At 39.1% G+C, this 13,799-nt stretch overlaps 1 protein-coding gene across 4 annotated transcripts in view; it reads right to left on the reverse strand.

Annotated features, from left to right (window-relative positions):
- Positions 1-13,799, reverse strand: part of NR2C1 (nuclear receptor subfamily 2, group C, member 1) — a 53,884-nt gene that overhangs the window by 34,640 nt on the left and 5,445 nt on the right. For 3 of the 4 annotated variants that reach the window (XM_011934016.1, XM_011934037.1, XM_011934028.1), the window contains exons 2-7: positions 11,443-11,503; positions 6,383-6,613; positions 3,771-3,852; positions 2,192-2,371; positions 1,028-1,175; positions 850-940 (exon numbers count right to left, since the gene is read on the reverse strand). In XM_011934016.1, the coding sequence (XP_011789406.1) occupies positions 850-940; positions 1,028-1,175; positions 2,192-2,371; positions 3,771-3,852; positions 6,383-6,613; positions 11,443-11,496 (786 nt within the window). In that variant the 5' untranslated portion in view covers positions 11,497-11,503. The remainder of the gene's footprint in view (positions 1-849; positions 941-1,027; positions 1,176-2,191; positions 2,372-3,770; positions 3,853-6,382; positions 6,614-11,442; positions 11,504-13,799) is intronic. The other variant, XM_011934021.1, reaches the window with a different exon arrangement.

Raw genomic sequence — 13,799 nt, forward strand, 5'->3', positions numbered from 1 at the left:
AATAAACTGTTTTTCCTTTAGACCCTTGGTCTAACATAGAGCTGCTCCAGTCTCTAAGAGAACTGATGACTTGGATACATGATAGGAGAGCTCTTAAAGTCCTATTCCTACTCTTGACTCAAGTAAGTATTTTGATGGAGGTGAGCTAAGAATTTCCTTTTACCTGAAATATTTAAATATGTTAAGTATTTTGGCACTAAAAAAAAAAAAACCATGTATTTTGGCACTAACAAATCTCTAAGGGAACCTAAAAGAAATATTAAGAATTTTAAACTATAAATGTCTTTTACTGAGGACTTGTATTTCAAGATGAGGGAAGAGTATGTGTTTGTTGCTTTCGTGTTGAAGTGATAATCATCCTAGTGTAATTAGGAACATTTCTGATTTTTTGTTTTTTTGTTTTTTTTGAGACAGAATTTCACTCTTGTTGCCCAGGCTGGAGTGCAGTGGTGCCATCTTGGCTCACTGCAACCTCCACCTACCAGGTTCAAGCGATTCTCCTGCCTCAGCCTCCCGAGCAGCTGGGATTACAGGCATGTGCCACCACACCCAGTTAATTTTTCTATTTTTAGTGGAGACGGGGTTTCTCCATGTTAGTCAGGCTGGTCTTGAACTCCTGACCTCAAGCGATCCACGTGCCTTGGCCTCCCAAAGTGCTGGGATTACAGGTGTGAGCCACCGTGCCCGGCTGAACATTTCTAATTTACGTTAAAAAAAAAAAAAAAAAAAAAGGCAACTTGTAATGTGGAATATTTAAGAACAAAGCAATTTACCAAAGCAAAGGGCGCGATTAGGAAACCATTTTAAAATGCTTAAAAATATCTAAGCTTTAAATTGTACTAAACACACCTTATCTGATGTCATCAGCACAGTTGACTCAGTTTTTACTCCAGATGGATGAATATTCACGAACATTCCTGAATCTAAAAGTCCTGTTGACCTGTAACAAATAAGCACACATTTTGGCCTGAGTTTCATTGGGAAGAAAAGCAAAATGACCAGCTACTCAGTGTCTGTTTTACTTTACCTTGTAGTTTCACTATCTGTTACAAAAGTTGGAGTTGCAGTTAATGGGCTACGAAGATCCTTTCGGATATAGATTTTTTCTGTTGAAGCAGCACAGTTGGAAGATTTTTCTCGTGATACTTCAATGGGTTTTCTTTCACATTGGACAGCTACAAAAATGTGTTAAACTATTATATCACAATATAGGATTTACAGACAATTATAAATGTAAGCTGTAGGTAAGCTAAATGCTGCTAATAGGAGACATGGCTACCATACTAAACTCCAAAGATAACCATCAATCTTTAGAAATTATGTGCGAGTTCAACAAAGTTGCTTTAGATTAGTAAAACTAACCAATTTGCATCTCGCATTCTTTTTTCTCTCCCTGCTCCCCCATTCCTGTGATAAAAATGAAAAGGAACTCTTTTTTAAAAGTTCACCATCAAGAAGAAAGAACTAAAGTTAGTAGTCACTTACCTATCTATATGAGAGCTTTAAAAAAAATTAAGTGAAATTTAATCCATTGAAAAAATACTGAAAGGAACAAAAAGGCCTAAGGTAGATCTTTTATTAACTAAGGGCAAGAGATTTTTGAGAAGTAATTCAACTACTTGGTCTTCCTTTCTAAAATATAATACATAATATTTGTAAGAATTTTATCTCATAACACTTAGGAGATAGTACAGTAAGGTTGTTAAACTGCCAGGATTCAAAGCCAGCTTATGCCACTTATATTAGTTGTATGACCTTGAGCAGGTTTCTCAACCTGTTTACCCAAATGTAAAATGGGTAACCTAGTATCTACTGCAGAGAATTGCTGTGAGAATAAGTTAATACATACGCTAAGCGCAGTGTCTAGCATAGTGCGAGCTCAATCAATGCTAGGTATTGTCATTATCTTACTAATCACCTTTTAGTAGTTTAATCAAAAAGTAAACTGGTATCTTAAGCTAGTTAAACTTTCTGCCAAACTACAAATACGTGCTTTTTACACAGGTATTCAATAAATATTAGTTGAAAAAATAAAAAATACATATATATGTCTGTATTCTTATATTTTTAGTTGGAAAACTGTAAACTAAAAAGTATACATATTTGACCTATTTTAATTTGTTAATTTCAGTACTCTTCTAGTTTGCTGGAATCTTTAAAAAGTATTTTCTCCTTAAAAGCTAATACATACAGTCTTGCTTCATTCCAAACGCAATACATCTCTGTAACCTGCAGTATTGACAGCGGTTTCGGTGGTGCTTATTAATAATACAATCCTTTGATCCTCGACATGAATATACTAAATTTTTTCGGATGCTTCTTTTAAAAAATCCTTTGCAGCCTTCACAAGTTACTGCTCCATAATGACGTCCTAGAGATAAAATGTTTAAGAAAACATAAAAGTCACATTATTTCAGAACAGACATGAAATAAGCCAATTTCTTCCCTTTAAACAACATGAGGTGAAACTGATTTTTGAGCTTCTGACATAAAAAACATTTTTAGAAGTTATTTTTATTTATTTATTGTAATTTTTTTAGAGACAGGATCTCACTCTGTGGCCCAGGCTGAAGTGCAATGGTGCAATCACAGTTCACTGCAGTCTCGAACTACTGGACTCAAGTGATATCCCCAAGTAGCTGGAACTACAGGCTTGTGCCACCACACCTGACCAGTTTTGTTATTTTTTTTTTTGTAGAGACAGTCTTGCCATCTTGCCCAGGCTAGTCTTGAACTCCTGGCCTCAAGCGATCCTCCTGCCTCCACTCCCAAAGTGCTGGGATTACAGGCATGAGCCATCTCACCAGGCCTAATGTAATATATTAGTAAAGATCAGAAGTCATCATTTTTAAATGATTCCTTGGCCAAAATTTCTAGTTTTCACATTAAAACATTTTTCTACAGCCGGGCATGGTGGTTCATGCCTGTAATCCAAGCACTTTGGGAGGCCATGACAGGTGGATCACTTGAGGTCAGGAGTTCGAGACCAGTCTGGCCAACATGGTGAAAGCCCATCTCTACTAAAAATACAAAAATTAGCCGGGCGTGGTGGCACGCACCTGTTGTCCCAGCTACCCAGAAGGTCAAGGCAGGAAAATTGCTTGAACCCAGGAGGGAGAGGTTGCAGTGAGCCAAGATTGCGCCACTGCATTCCAATCAGGACAACATAGCAAGACTCCATCTCAAAAAAAAAAAAAATTTTTTTTTACATGTTCACTTTCAAAAGTGAAATATGCATTTTATTTCATTACAAATCAAATTAAACTGCACTGAAGTAAAAAAAATATAAGTGAATAAAGAGCTTTGGAACCAGGCATGGTGGCTTATACCTGTAATCCCAGCACTTTGGGAGGCCAAGGAGGGGAGGGTGGATCACCTGAGGTCAGGAGTTTGAGATGAGCCTGGCCAACATGGTGAAACCCCATCTCTAATAAAAATACAAAAATAAGCCGTGCGTGCTGGCACACACCTGTAGCCCTAGCTACTTGGGAGGCCGAGGCAGGAGAACTGCTTGAATCCAGGAGGCAGAGGATACAGTGAGCTGAGATCACGCCACTGCATTCCAGCCGGAGCAACAGTGAGACTATCACAAAAAAAGAACTTCGGGAAAAAATTAGTTAAATTTTATAGGCTACAAAGATGAACCATAAAAGTGACATAGTTTAAGTAGAAGAAACATGGTAGTGTGGTAGTTATTTCAACAACACGACACATATAGGAGGTTATTTTTTTTTCTTTTTTCATTTTCAGGAGGTTATTCTTAATGTTACCTGATGCTTTGTCTCCACACACTACGCAAAGATCAAAAACCTTATTTGGTCCCTGGTCTGGAGAAGAATTATCTGTTAGGAGCTAAAAAAACAAAACAAAACAAAACAAAAACCTGTTGTTACTCAGTAGCACTCATTCTATTAAAAAATTAAAGAACATTCAGTTGGTCTTGCTTTGTTGCTTTCTTTTTCACAAGTTATTTTTAAACTTTGTACTCTATGAAGAGCTCAGAACCTTTCCACGTGGAATGATGTGACAAAAATAAGCTTGTAATAGCATAAAGAGATAACTCTAAACCTTTTAAATAGAAAAGGGGCTATAAATAAATTTCCTTGAGGTAATTATAATCATGCAGATGTGGTTGCTATACAAAGGTATGGACTTAAAAAGCTCATCACTAGGTACAGCTAATAAGATACTGGCAAAGGAAACTAGTTTCTTCTTTAAAAAACAAAAAAAGGCCGGGTGCGGTGGCTCACACCTGTAATCCCAGCACTTTGGGAGGCCGAGGCAGGCAGACCACCTAAGGTCAGGAGTTCAAGACCAGCCTGGCCAATGTGGTGAAACCCTGTTTCTACTAAAAATACAAAAAATTAGCCAAGTGTGGTGGTGGGTGCCTGTAATCCCAGCTACTTGGGAGGCTGAGGCAGGAGAATCACTTCAACCCTGGAGGCAGAGGTTGCAGTGAGCTGAGACTACACCACTGCACTTTGGCCTGGGAGACAGAGCGAGACTCCATCTCAAGAAAAAAAAAAAAAAAGGAAACTAGTTTCTTCCTTTAGGTTTATCTTTCAACTTTTTCATCATTTTCTTTCAATCTTGAAATGCGAACATATAAATTCAATTAAAAAAATGGTATGGCATTTGAACCCCTTCAGGAATACTTCTGATTTTACCAACTTTAAATGGTTCTTAAAATGACTGCCCCTTACTATGTAACATATAGCATCATTTCTTCTTATATCACCATAAAAATCAGCCTTCAATAAGTACTTAAACAAAACAAAAACTTCTGGTACTAGATGTCCTACGAAAGCATCTATGGCAAGTATTACTCTTTTAATAGCCTACCTGTTGCAAATGCTGCTGATCTTTTATCTATTATTCCTAAGTCTGGAAGGAGATATTAAGAGATAAAGGGATTTGCCCACGTTCATGAGAAAAACATCAGACCAAGTCCAATAGTGGGGCAGCCTACAATATACTTGGCCAGTACTCCTCACACAGCTGTCAAGGTCATCAAAAACAAGGAAAGTCTGAGAAACTGTCCTAGCCAAGAGAAGCCTAAGGAGACATGTCAACTCAATGCAGGAAGGTATCCTGGATGGCATCCTGGGATAAAAAAAAAGCCATTAGGCAAAAACTAAGGAAAATCTAAACACCTATAAACTTAGTTAACAGTGTATCAGTATTGCTTATTAATTGTAATATATCGTGAATGTAAAATGTTAATAATAGGGGAAACTGTGTGTATTTACGCGGGAGTAATATGAGAACTCTGTTCTATATGCTCAGTTTTTCTGAAAATCTAAACCTATTCTAAAAAATCAAGTCTACTACTTTAAGAAAGAGAAATTAAGGTACGTATAATGTTATACTTTTTTTGTGACTTCTGTCTTGTTGATAAAATAAGTTCTTATAAATCTGTGACTGTATCCACTTTCTACCTTTATTTCCAAAACTAATACAAATATCATTGGATGAACAGATGATATCAGGATATATAGGCAAAATTTCATGTTTTATGAATTCAGTTTGTCGATCAAAGAGGAATTTTCTTTCGTGAGTTTTTCATCATAAAAGATGGAACCCAATTTTAAGTAGACCCCCTTCAAAAAGTTTCTGAAGGCGACTTCAGAGTACATTATATTTGTATTCAATCATAACAGCCAGCAGTGAAACCATCGACATAACCCCACAGGCATGTGGTGTATAAAAGTTTTTCAGTTTTTGAAGAATAGTGTGTAATTTTCTATTCTAGCAAAAACTAAAATGATGTAATGTTAATATATACTACTTCATTTCAGAGTAAAGCAGGAGACCATGACTACACTGCTTGCTATTTCATGAAGATGTGCAAGACAACAAAGGAGGCACAATGCTGAAGCCAGCAGCTATACTCCAAACTTCTTGATTTGGCAGCTTCTTATTTGTAGCACAGGCAGCTTGGTTCTGGAAAATACAGCCACAAAAGCTGCTTCTGAGTTGACAATTTCCTAATTATGCAGAAGTACTAGGTCTCTTAGAAGCCAGTTTTGCAGCATGCTCCAATAGTCATTCTTGAAAACCTGGCCTAGAACTGTTTCTTCAACCTTCCTAACAATTCTGCAAGCTCTCTATATCCTTTATTAAAGGCCGTCCCATCGTCCTGGCTACAGAAGCCAGAGTGGATCTTACTGTATGCAACAAATAATCCCCCAAAATATATGGCTATGAGGAAAGTACAGTAGCTCATAGGAGAGGACTGTCACTGTAGATACTGCGTTGCACATAATTTTATGCATTTTTTTCCTACTGAATATACGTGGATCTAAAGTCTTCATGGCAGGGCTTATGATTAAAAAAATTTTTTTTACATATAAGAGGAAAAGACACTTCTTTAGTTCTTTACCTGCAGGTGTTGTGCAGACAGATCAGGAGTGGTAAAAAATAACTGGTTGACACCTGCTGCATCTGGAGTTGTAAGGAAAACTTTTCCTGGAGTGGAATCTTGCCTGGCCAGAATGACTTTGCTTGGAGTAGAGCCATCATGATTTGTCAGAATGAACTGCTTGCCTTGGGTATTATGATCAAGTGCTGTCACAATCTGGATCTTCTGCCCAGTTTGCTGCTCTGTAACAATCTAACAAAATAATCAATTAAACTCAATCATTTATTTTTCTTTAATGACAATTATCTTACAAAAACACATCATTTCATATATATTCAATATAACACACACACACGTACCTTTTAAAATACCAATTCTATTGCCACAAAATTCTATCCTACAGAAATAAACAAATGTGCAAACAAATGTACAATAGTAAGAACATTTTGACTTCACTATTTTGATTCCCTCCTTCCCCTTCCCTCCCATGTTCCATTTAGACAAACATATATTGGGTGATTTATATTAGCTGTTCTGCATACTGGGATGTAGCAGTGAATAAAACAAAACTTTTGCCTTCATGAAGCTTTTATTTTAGTGGGGAAAGACAGATAATAAATAAGCAAATAATAACATTGTCAGGCAGTACTAAGTGCTATGAAGAAAAACAAGGTAAGGTGAGACAGTAACAGAATGAGGGCAATGACGGAAATTCACTCTAAGGAGGTGTCGTTTTTGCACAGTCCTGAGTGAAGAAACAGACCAAGGCTTAGGACTACCTAGGGGAAGAACATTCCAGGTAGAGGAAACAGAGCATATAAGTAGGTCCCAGGGCAGGAGGGAGGGTGTTTGACACGTGTGAGGCACAAGGCACAGCGACAGAGATATATGATGAGTAAGAGAGAAGGGAAGACAGGGATTACACTAAAATATGGGATCTGAGTGACAGCTGGGACTTAAGAGGGCTTTATACGCCAAACAAAAGTCTAGATTTCCTGCTGTGTGAAACAGAGAGCCACCAGAGGGTTTGGAGCAGAGGACAGGATTTTACTTTTTAAAAAGGAATCAGACAGGCACAGTGACATGTATCTATAATCCCAGCTATGTGTGAGGCTGAGGCAGGAGGATCACTTGAGGCCAGGAGTTCGAGACCAGATTGGGCAACACTGTGAGACCCGGTCTCAAAAAAAAAAAAAAGTATTCTAAATTTAGTGTGAAGAACAGACTGCAAATGTTCAAGAGCAGGCCGGGTGCAGTGGCTCATGCCCATAATCGCAGCACTTTGGGAGGCTGAGGCAGGTGGATCCCTTGAGGTCAGGAGTTCAAGCCCAGCCTGGCCAACATGACGACACCCTGTCTCTACTAAAATATAAAAATTAGCTGGGCATGGTGATGGGCACCTGTAATTCCAGCAACTGGGAAGGCTGAGACAGGAGAAATCACTTGAACCTTGGAGGCAGAAGTTGCAGTAAGCTGGGATTACACCACTATGCTCCAGCCTGGGAAACAGAGCAGGGCTCTGCCTCAAAAAAAAAAAAAAAAAAAAAAAGGACTGGACACAGTGGCTCATGCCTGTAATCCCAGCACTTTGGGAGGCTGAGGCAGGCAGCTCATGAGGTCAGGAGATTGAGACCATCCTAGCTAACACAGTGAAATCCCGTCTCTACTAAAAATACAATAAATTAGCTGGGCATGGTGGCATGTGCCTGTAATTCCAGCTATTCGGGAGGCTGAGGCAGGAGAATCACTTGAACCGGGGAGGGGGAGGTTGCAAGGAGCCGAGAGCGCGCCACTGCACCCCAGCCTGGGTGACAGAGCAAGAGTCTGTCTCAAAAAAAAAAAAAGTTCAGAAGTAAAATTAAGGGAGATCAGAAAGGACACTGTTGCAGATACCATCAATATGTGATTATGATATATGGGCAGAAATACTGGCCAGGAACAGGGTAGTAGCCAAGCTGGGGATGAAAAACAATTAAATTGGGATTTATTTATTTTAAGAAGAGAGAAGTAACAAAATATGCTGATGGACTGAAGTGGAATATGAAGAAAGAAGAGTCAAGGATGATTATAAAATTTTGGCTTGAGCAACTGGGAGGACAGAACTGCCATCTGCCATCTGCGGGGAGGAAAAAGTTCATGAATATACAAAACTATTTCAGCATTGAGAGTTTCTGTTATTCAGCAAATATATTCTAGAGTAAACATCATTAAGCCAATTAAATTCCTTGATTCAATTTTAAAATGGCAAAGTCAGTTTGTTTCTAATTTTCCAAAATTCCAATCCTGTTCCTTCTGTACCAAACTTTTTCTATTTTTATTTTCCTGAAATTATTTCAATATTCTTTTCTATGCAAAATTTAAAACAAAGTTCTGATTCACTAATCAGTTTCTACCTAAAGCAAGTTGTATTGGATAAAAGACTAATAGTTCATACTGATTTCTTAGAGAAGAGCATTTGGCGCATTCATGGTCCAACTGCTCCTGGGTTGAAACATTCTGCTTAAAGGAGTAAAAGGACATTACTGCAGCATAATAATTGTAATAATTGAATATTTAGGCGATCCAAAGAGCCTTCAATAGAGAAGAGTAGTAAATAATGGAAACAGTTCTTAGGTTTCAGGACCCCTTTATAGGCTAAAATATTACTGAGGGTTCCGAAGAGCTTTTTTTTTTGAGACGGAGTTCCACTCTTGTAGCCCAGGCTGGAGTGCAGTGGTGCGATCTCGGCTCGCTGCAACCTGGGTTCAAGTGATTCTCCTGCCTCAGCCTCCCAAGTAGCTGGGACAACAGGCACCGGCCACCCCACCTGGCTAATTTTTTGTATTTTAGTAGGGATGGGGTTTTCTGCATGTGAGTTAGAAATTCAAAGAGAGATTTTAAAAATAGTTGATTCATTTAAAAATTAACAACCCATTAAATGTTAACATAAATTTTTTAAAATTTATTTTTAATTTTCATGGGTACATAGTAGGTATATATAATCTTTGGGGTACATGAGATGTTTTGATACAGGCAGGCAATACGTAAGAATCGCATGGAAAAATAGGGCTTCCATCCCCTCCAGCATTATCCTGTATGTTACAATCAATCAATTATACTCTTTTAGTTATTTTTAAATGTATAATTAAATTATTATTGGCTGGGCGCAGGGGCTCAAGCCTATAATTCCAGTACTTTGGGAGGCTGAGGCAGGCGGATCACGAGGTCAGGAGTTCGAGACCAGCCTGACCAACATGCTGAAACCCCGTTTCTACTAAAAATACAAAATTTAGCCAGGCTTGGTGGCAGGCGCCTGTAATCCCAGCTACTTGGGAGGCTGAGGCAGGAGAATCGATTGAACCAGGGAGGCGGAGAATTGCAGTAAGCCGAGACAGCGCCACTGCACTTTAGCCTGGACAACAGAGCGAGACTCCGTCTCAAAAAATAAAAATAAATAATTATTGACTATAGTCTGTCTATTGTGCTATCCCAGACTAGGTCTAATTCATTCATCCTATTTTTTTGTACCTATTATAACCTATTTCTTTTTTTTTTTTTTTGAGACGGAGTCTTGCTCTGTCGCCTGGGCTGGAGTGCAGTGGCCGGATCTCAGCTCACTGCAAGCTCCACCTCCCGGGTTTATGCCATTCTCCTGCCTCAGCCTCCAGAGTAGCTGGGACTACAGGCGCCCGCCACCTCGCCCGGCTAGTTTTTTGTATTTTTAGTAGAGACGGGGTTTCACCGTGTTAGCCAGGATGGTCTCGATCTCCTGACCTCGTGATCCGCCCGTCTCAGCCTCCCAAAGTGCTGGGATTACAGGCTTGAGCCACTGCGCCCGGCTAACCTATTTCTTAATAACTAAAAACTTTATTTTCCAAACAAACAAAAATGTAGTGGAGAGAATGGCTTTGTTTTACATTTCTACATATTGCTTTAATGTCTGGTTTAACAGAAGTTGGAATCTCATATCTGTGTCTTCATTTAATCTGTTGGACTATGTTGTTTTGGTTATAACGAGGCTGGGCACAGTACCTCACACCTGTAATCCCAGCACTTTGGAAGGCCAAGGCGAGTGGACTGCTTGAGCCCAGGAGTTCCAGACCAGGCTGGACAACTTGGCAAAACCCTGTTGCTATAAAATATACAAAACATTAGCCAGGTACGTGAGCATGGAAAATAGTCACAAAAAATCAGCTGGAAATATATTTCTTCACCATATATATGGTAAAGAAAATTCAGCTTCATATTTATTGGTTGAAAAGGGGAAGGATATTTTAATATCCTTTTCAAACTGTGAAAGTTGTTCTTTGATACTACATCAACTCAACAAGTGGCAGTTTTTCAAAGGTTAGCTGCAAGGTAGAGTCATAAACTATATTAAAATCTGTTGGTCTATCCTGCAATTTAAATGGATCCTTCACTCATGCATAATTTTGTAACATTATACACTGGTCATCTGGAAAGCAATGATTCAGTGAGTTATGTACACCTTATAAATGTTGACAAATTATATCATACAGTATCATCACGTCACACAGTCTGTAGAAAATTCCACTGTATACCTGGGAGAGAACAATACCGAAAAGACAAATAACATTTCGGTATTATAAAAAAATGGTCTTCACCTGGTTGAGTCTCTGAAAGTGTCCCCAGATAATACTTTGAGAACTTCCAAATTATCTGGTATCTATTACTAAGTAATAGGAGGTAACCATTTAAAAAAATGAAGATGTCAGTATTGACACTGAACTCCTACTGAAACCCACCAAAACTGGTCTCAGATTGTACCCTCTAAAAAGCATTCCCTCCAAAAGCATTCCTACTCACTCTACAGCTCTTTAATTTCCTTCCTTCCTTCCCTTCATTCCTGTCAATTGTTTTTTCTTCTGTGCTCCCATCGCACCTGATACAATGACCTGTCACAGAACTTACAACATTCTACTATGAATTGTCTGATTATTCAACTGTCTCTCAGTAGCTTGAAAAGCTGTCTTAAGTTAGGGAATATCTTTTATTTCTGGAACTCCAGAACCTGGTATATGCATTTAGTATGAATTATAAAAGTTTGGTGGGTCAGTGCATCAACCGTAAACTAGACATACCTCTCCCATCTGCTGTTCAATAATTTGATGTGCAATTTCTTCTATGGTTGCCATGATCTAACTGCCAAGATGTCCTGCCAAAAATAAAAAGATGCTTCATAATTAAACTCACAAAAACACTTTTATTAAATAATTTACAAATTATATAATATTTAAGATTTGCTTCAAAATAATCTAGTTGAAGTGGGCGGGTTGGCTTTTTCTGAAGTCTCTTTTCCGTTCATGGTTGCCTTTTCCATGTCTTTTTTTTTTCTTTTTTAAAAACAAGGCCTCACTCTATCACCCAGGCTGGAGTGTAGTGGTACCATCACAGCTCACTGCAGTCTCAACCTCCTGGACTCAAGGGATCCTCCCACCTCAGCCTCCTGAGTAGCTGGAACTACTGGTATACACCACCACACCTGGCTAATTTTTTATTTTTTGTACAGATGGGGTCTCACTGTGTTGCCCGGGCTGGCCTCAAACTCCTAGGCTCAATCAATCTTCCTGTCTCGGTCTCCCAAGTGTTGGAATTGAATTGGCATGAGCCACCATGCCCAGTCCTCCATGTATCTTTTTTTTTTTTTGAGATGGAGTCTCGCTCTGTCACCCAGGTTGGAGTGCAGTGGCACGATCTTGGCTCACTGCAAGCTCCACTTCCTGGGTTCATGCCATTCTCCTGCCTCAGCTTCCCGAGTAGCTGGAACTACAGGAACTTGCCACCACACTGGCTAATTTTTTTGTATTTTTAGTAGAGATGGGGTTTCGCCATGTTAGCCAGGATGGTCTTGATCTCCTGACCTTGTGATCCACCCGCCTTGGCCTCCCAAAGTGCTGGGATTACAGGCGTGAACCACTGCACCCAGCCCCAGCCCTCCATGTATCTTTAGATGTTTATACAGTCTTCCCTCTGAGTGCCTGTGTCATAATCTCTTCATAGAAGCACATCTGTTATTTTGGATTACGGCATACTCTAATGAACTAATTTTAACTCAATTACCTCTTTTAAGGTCTTATTTCCAAATATACTCAATTCTGCGGTACTGGTGGTTAGGACATCAACACAGGAATTTGGGATTCATATGATTTTGTGGGAGAACTGAATTCAGCCCATAACACTCAGGCATAAACCTAGTAAGAAACATGCAAGATCTAGGTAGGCAAATAAAACTTTCAAATGCTGCCTAAAGACAAGAAAATCTACACTTGGGCCAGCCCCAGTGGCTCACATCTGTACTCCCAGCACTATGGGAGGCCAAGATGGGCTGATCACTTGAGATCAGGAGTTCGAGACCAGCCTGGCCAACATGGTGAAATGCCATCTCTACTAAAAATACAGAATTGGCCAGGCGTGGTGGCACATGCCTGTAATCCCAGGTACTCAGGAGGCTGAAGCAGGAGAATAGCTTGAACCTGGGAGGCGGAGGTTGTAGTGAGCCAAGATCACGCCATTGCACTCCAGCTTTGGCCACAAGAGTGAAATTCTGTCTCATTAAAAAAAAAAAAAAAAAAATTAGCCGGGCATGGTGGTGGGTGCCCGTAATCTCAGTTACTTGAGAGGCTGAGGCAGAAGAATCCCTTGAACTTGGAAGGCAGAGGCTGTAGTGAGCCAAGATCGCACCACTGCACTCCAGCCTGGGTGACAGAGTGAGACTCCGTCTCAAAAGAGAAAAAAAAGAAAAACTACACCTTAAAGGACACATAAGAAAGAAAATGGTTCCAATAACTACCTCCAAGGAAAGAAACTGTAAGTTTGGGAACGGGAATGGGAGGCTTATTTTTCATTGAATAAGTGTTTGGTGCTTTTAAATTTTGCTTAAATGCAAGTATTACCACAAAAATTAAAGTAATAAAAAATAAGAAATATTTTCCAGAAATCCTAAAATCAACACCAGTGTATTGGTGCATTAGACTCAAAGAAGTCACTTCATAATGAAAACTTAGGAAGATAAACTATTTGTTTATCTGAGTGAATTCCAGGGACTCACTAGATTGAGACTGCATATACAACAGCGGTACCACAAGATTACACCCGTAACACTATTTTTACTGTACCTCTTCCATGTTTATATTTTTTACTTCCACAAATACTACTGTGTTAAAACTGCCTGCAGTATTCACTAAAGTAACATGCTGTGTGGGTTTGTAAACTAAGAGCAACAGGCTATACTGTATAGCCCAGGTGCATGGTAAGTTATATCACTTAGTTTCGTGTAAGTATGCTCTATGATGTTCATTCATGATAAAATCACTTAGGGATGCATTTCTCAGAACACATCCCCATCACATATGACTATATATTTTCCAAGACTAAATTTAACTCCAAAGATAAGGCAACACACACATTCCTTTTTTTCCCCCCAATTTTTTTTTTTTTT

The sequence above is a fragment of the Colobus angolensis genome, unplaced genomic scaffold (genome assembly GCF_000951035.1).
Source record: "Colobus angolensis palliatus isolate OR3802 unplaced genomic scaffold, Cang.pa_1.0 Scaffold10, whole genome shotgun sequence".
NCBI classification, from domain to species: Eukaryota; Metazoa; Chordata; class Mammalia; order Primates; family Cercopithecidae; genus Colobus; species Colobus angolensis.